We start from the raw sequence: 6,000 nt of genomic DNA, 5'->3' as shown, positions 1-6,000 counted from the left end.
GAGCTTCTGGAGTTTTAATGTGCTGGAAGTCAAATCCCCTGCAAAGGCGATTTGCCCCGTCGGTGCGCTGTACTTATTGCTTCACCTGAAAACAGTTGCTCTCGGAAAATCTGACCTACTGATCGACCCAGCATCTCTGCAATAAACAGACTATAATCTGTGGATGAAGTGAACTCTAATCAGGCCACATGCAGATTAAACAAACTGCGAGGAATAAAAACTAGATTAAAATGTTCGTGCCCAATACCGGAAGATTATCAGGACATTTTACCTCTTTAAATCCTAATTTATGTAGGAGTCAAGCTAAAGTTTATATGTTTTTAGCGATTATGTGGCATGGTAGATTTTCGTCCCTTCTGAGAAGATTCAGAGATCAGGTATTTGTGTTTAGCAGTTGGAAAAATACTGTTTCCCTGTTAATACACTCAAACAGGCTTTCTATTTATGTAACACTGAAAGGGTGTTTCTAAACTGCAGACAGTGGGTTAACATCAGCTGCCCAGTGTCACCATGTATCTTGACACTGAATCACTTGCATTAAAATAATTAAGATAATTTAAATAATGTTCGACATTAATTGTCATGTGTGGTTTGCTTGATAGGAAAAGAGAGTTACCAGAATAATGCTCAGTGTTGCAGTAGCAGGGATATCTTTTTCTAGGGAGAAAAGAATCACTGACAGCACTGTTTGAATGCCTGGTTAACGTTACTGAACGTGCATATTCAACAAATTATTCCCAATAATCAGATGTTAGTGATGGGTCTTTCCTCCACGTGTGTGTGCAGTGTTTAGGAAATCACTTTGTGCTGGGCAGAAGTCAGAGAAAAAGGATCAACCCAAACCCATAAATCTTCTGAAGGCACAGCGTTTGGGTTTGTTCACTTACCACCTGTGAGGCCAGGCAATGTGCAGAGGTCTTTGCTGATAGTCCAGTCCACTCAAGATATTAGAGAGGTTAAAAGTCAGACGTTGCTTATCTTCCCCTTGACAAGGATTTGTACTTTCTGGTGCTTCAGCCTGGACTGGGGCTGCTGCTGGGGAGGGCAGCCCCTCGTGCTGTGTGGTGCAGAGTCCAGGCTGGGGCTCACAAAGTCCAGACTCACGATGTGCATCACTGGTTTTCATTACAGCCCTGCTCTCCTGCTGCCCAGGCAGCCCCTCCGACTGATAAGCATCTCCATTCCTTTTAACACCAATTACCTTTTCCAAATGGGCAAGTTTATGCTCTGGCATGAACCTGGGAGGAAAAAGAACAAACAAACAAACAAAAAAAAAAATCTGTATTGTGTTCATGCTGGATAAAAGTTTCACCTGGCAACTAATTAAGTAATAGCACATTAAAAGGTAAAATATGGTTGATATTTCACATCCATCTAAACGACAACATGAATTCAGGAAGATACACTTTATTTTAGTGAATATGGCGCCTGTGAAATAAAACGATGCATTCCCTAATGACACATGTATCAACAGGGAGAATAAAACTATTTACCTGCTAAAATAAAATAATGCAAACACCTCTGGAAGAAAAAGGGCAACTCTGCCAGGAAAGTCTTGGAATTTTTGCCAGTATTGCCTCTAAGATTGGTAGCAATCCTTTATCCTAGTTGTAGAGGCCTTCTTGTTCTTTACAACTATCTGAAAGGAGGATGGAGCTGGGTGAGAGTTGACTTCTCCCAACGGACAGCAACAGATTCTCTGAGTTCAGAAGTACAAATTTGGTATGGCTGAATCCCATACACAGAATCCTACAATCAAAGAATGGTTTGGGCTGGAAGGGGACCTGGAAAACCATCTCATTCCAAGCCTCCTGCCATGGTCAGGGACACTTTCCACTATCCCAGGTTGCTCCAAGCTCTGTCCAACCTGGCCTTGGACACTTTGTGGGATAGGGAGGCACAGCTTCTCTGGGCAACCTGTGCCAGAGCCTCACCACCCTCACAGGGAAAAATTCCTTCCAATACCCCATCTAACTGTCCTCTGCCAGCTGAAGCCATTCCCCCTTGTCCTGTCCCTCCATCCCCTATTCAAAGTCCCTGTCCAACTCTCCTGCAGGCCCTTTAGGCACTAGAAGGGGCACTGAGGTCTTCCTGGAGCCTTCTTCAGGCTGCACAACCCCAATTCCCTCAGGCTTTGGTCACAGAGCTAACACTGGTTGCTGGTGGCTCCTCCAAGGCACAGACACAGCTCCGCCAGGATGTACTTTTAAATATTTACACGTGGGAAAAGCTGACGCCGAAACAGGTTAAGGGACTTTTCCTAAACTACCAAGTTGTGACTGCATTGAAAGGACTGATTTACCAACCCAAATTTAACTAGGATATTTTGAAAAATTACTGCTGCTAAGACAAATTGCTTGAGGTGTGAGAGGTCAGGCTACCTAGGCAGACTCTATCCCCCTGCCTGTCTTTAATCTCCTGGCCAACCATCCACTCACTGCACCATTTCTGTTTCTGAACAGGTTTCCTCCTCAGTTTTCAACCCTTATAAATCTGATCTGTCACTGCAGAATTCCTAATAATATTAGATAAAACTCCACCGATTTCTCTCTGGAATATACTCTTTAATATCTTTTATTTAAGACATGTGTGTGCAATCAATTCCACGGTATTTACTTGTATTACACACACAGTATTCATCATCTTGACAATTTTTAAAAGTTTTAGAACACCATTTCACTTAACAGTTTGAAAGAAAAAAAAAAGAGAGAGAGAGATTTATTTGATGGTTAACTTTGGAACAAGTTATCTGCATTAACTTCCATTGTTTTGGCATAAAGTAGTTCTGTATATTTTACTAACAACAGTGGAGACATGATAAAATATGTAGGCAGAGAGCCATAAACAGCTCTTGCTGCAATCCATGGTGTTCGTGGAAAGGCATTAATTTTTGGACTTTGATTGGAAGACGTCTCTGTGCTCAGCCACTTGGATTTTGCTAAATACAACCACGAATAAAACCTTGTACCTGAGGAGAACAATTTCTACGGCGGAAAGACCGTTGTAAATCATGTGTAGTATAAACTTGTCCACATGATTGGAATGATATAATGGATATTGGAGTCCCTAACCACCAGCTAATGTTCTTTATGACACTTAAATAAATGACCTGAAAATAAACTAATAACAACACAAAGTCATCTAAACCTGTTCTTGTGCACTTCCCAGAAGCATGCTGGGAAAAGACAACGTCTAGTTAGTGCATTTTTTGTGTTTATGTTTTCCCCAGCACATTTTTGCTCCTCCAGACTCACATTAATTCTTCTTTTCTGCCACCTTCCAGAGGTATCTCTCCACCCAGCACTTGCCCAGATCTCAGTCATTAAGAACATCAAGAGCTTGCAAAACTTCTACATCAACATGATGGTTATGGAGAAACAAGGCTGGAGCAGGAGCAGACACAGGCTTGAAAGAGTAGCTGTAAGAAAGAATGTTTTAAATTTTTATATTTTTTATCATAAAGGTGGTGAAGCACTACACAGGGTTCCCAGAAAAGCTGTAGCTGCCCCTGGATCCCTGGAAGTGTCCAAGGCCAGGTAGGACAGGGCTTGGAGCAGCCTGGGACAGGGGAAGTTGTCCTTGCTCATGGCAGGGGGCAGAATGAAATTATCTTTAAAGTCCTTTCTAACCCAAACTAATCCATGATTCTATAAAACCACCTAGAGAGCTACCACAGCAGAGAAGTGGGATTTCATTTTTGAGAAGGACACACAATTTTTCTCAATCTTAGTTACAAAACACACCAGTCGTGCAAGAAAAATGCCACAACATTCTACTTTAAATATGGGAGAAGCATTTTATTATTATTACTAACTTGTAATGAACTCTTGCACATGTGAAACTTTCCAGAAAAAGAATTATCATCAAAGCTTACAAATATTAACACTTTCAAAAGATTCCAAAAGGTACTGTCCCTTATATTTAAAAAAACATGGAAAATATTTTACTTTTATGCATAACTCATACATATTTAAACACTAAGTAGTTCACTGTTTCTGAACCGAAAGTTCAGAACAAACAGTGAGGACTTAGATATCTAGTTTTAGTACAGCTACTTGTTTTCAAATTTCTTTTATTTATTCAGATTTTTGAGGCTCTCCAACAGATTGAACAGTCAATTTTAAAACTTTATGAAGGCTCTACAAAGAGTAAGCCTTGAAAACTTTCCCTTTTTGCATACTGGGTCTAGATGTTTAGTTAAAAAGATGGGTTAAATATTAAACTAAGTTCATATGTAATAAAAATTCAATATCCTGAAATTCAGAGCTTCAATCTAAATATTTGCTACTGTGAGTAACAGATTCTTTAACTCACAACCTATATATTATATATTTTCTTTTCATTTATGCCACAAAACCCTGCTCTGAAGAAATCCATGTACTTTTCCTTGAAGCAGAAATGTGTTTTTCCCACACACGTTTCTTTTTTGTGATATGTTGCCATGTTCCACCGTATGTGTTTATTCACTGCACTTTATTTGCCCTAATGAAAAGTTATTTATGGGGACTGGTTTCTTTTCCATGGCACCAAGAGTCACTGTGTGCACCATTTTATTAAAAACAACAACAAAAAAAAAAGAGATGGAAGGGCCATGATGTCACTGCTCGATGAATAGAAACCACATTAGAAAGATGGACTGGAGTGCTGGTTTAGGTTAGACCAAATTACACAACTGCCTCAAGAGACTGCAAGGATGGATGGAATAAATAAATACATTTTTTAAAAGCAATAAAAATTGGCCCTTCTGTAAATGTAGTTACATTTGGGTGCAAAGTAAGAGTTCTGAAAGTGCAATGGATTATTATTTTTTTTAATATTGCAATTAAAAAGTTTAAAAATAATAGAATTCTGGAATGGTCTGAGTGGGAAAGGACTTTAAGGATAATCCCAATCCAACACTCGTGCCATGGACAGGGACACCTTCCACTAGACCAGGCTGCTCCAAACCATGCACATTTATTACCGACCAAGCACTATGGAAACACCAAAATTGTTTTTCCAAAACTCAATAATTTTGCTGATTATATTCTAAGAAATAAAGTTTAAAAAAAAATCAGATTTTTGGGTGCCAAACTGGAACAGACAGTAACTCCATTAGTATATGCTTATTGATATATAAAATCATACATTTATATTTTATCTTTAATATTATGAATCAGTTGATCACAATAAAACGGATGCTGTTTATATTTAGCTACTTCTCAAAAGATTGCAAGAAATTACAAAGCTGTGAGAATAGTCATAGTTAATTTTTAATTTTTTTTTTTCTCTGCAACTACTGTCACATTTTGCCCTACAGCAAAAAAAATGTTGCTGAGTGTGGTCAGGTGTCCTGAAGCTATACTACAGTTCAAACCTAAAAGCTTGAAAGAAGATCCCCAATATTCAGGGAATTTGATATTAGGGTTTATTGAAGTTGTCACATACTTTCAGGGATCTAATTTCACTTTCTGATCTTCAGCAATGGCTGTAATTCTTCATTCAGAAGAGGGAAGAGATTACTTGTCAGCAGTAATCTCTAACACAGATAATGCCATATAAATATTAGGGGCTTATAAGCATGGACAAGGATTAGGAGCAAAGAGAGAGAACAGAAAGAAAACTGAACAGAGCCAAGATTAAGCACTGGGAAGGGCATCGCAAAAGAAAATCCAAGGTCTGAGGCTCAGCTTGTCTTCCCACAGCAGAATGTGCCTGTTCCTGAGTACAATAAGCATGGTTTACACTGATTTCCCTGCTTGAAAACTGCAGGATGTAGGAATATGAAATTTTATTTGAGGTGTGATCATTGTCTTCTCTTTCTCATGACAGAGGAGAAATCACTGAGGTTGGAAGGCCCATGCAGCTGGGCAGGTTGCTCAAGAACCTCCTCCAGTCAAATTTTAACTCTCACCAAAGGTCAGGAATGCAGTTTGCACATGCAGATATTAAATAACAACAGTATGGGAGAGAGCTGAAGCTGACCAGGACATCTTCCTTCCTGGCCAGAGTGAAGAATTG

At 39.3% G+C, this 6,000-nt stretch overlaps 1 protein-coding gene across 6 annotated transcripts in view; it reads right to left on the bottom strand.

Moving 5' to 3' along the window:
- The window catches only part of GTDC1 (glycosyltransferase like domain containing 1), a 163,692-nt gene that overhangs the window by 34,675 nt on the left and 123,017 nt on the right, over positions 1-6,000 (bottom strand). For 5 of the 6 annotated variants that reach the window (XR_004081657.1, XM_031056246.1, XM_031056257.1 and 2 more), the window contains one exon: positions 888-1,238. The exons of the other annotated variant lie outside the window; for it this stretch is intronic. Coding sequence is in view for 4 of the 5 variants with exons in the window: in XM_031056246.1 (XP_030912106.1) it covers positions 888-1,238 (351 nt within the window). In the remaining variant the exon portion in view is untranslated. The remainder of the gene's footprint in view (positions 1-887; positions 1,239-6,000) is intronic. 6 annotated transcript variants of the gene reach the window in all.

The sequence above is a fragment of the Geospiza fortis genome, unplaced genomic scaffold (genome assembly GCF_000277835.1).
Source record: "Geospiza fortis unplaced genomic scaffold, GeoFor_1.0 scaffold112, whole genome shotgun sequence".
Taxonomy (NCBI): domain Eukaryota; kingdom Metazoa; phylum Chordata; class Aves; order Passeriformes; family Thraupidae; genus Geospiza; species Geospiza fortis.
Note: the sequence above shows the minus strand (reverse complement) of the source record. Positions and strands in the feature narration are given on the sequence as shown.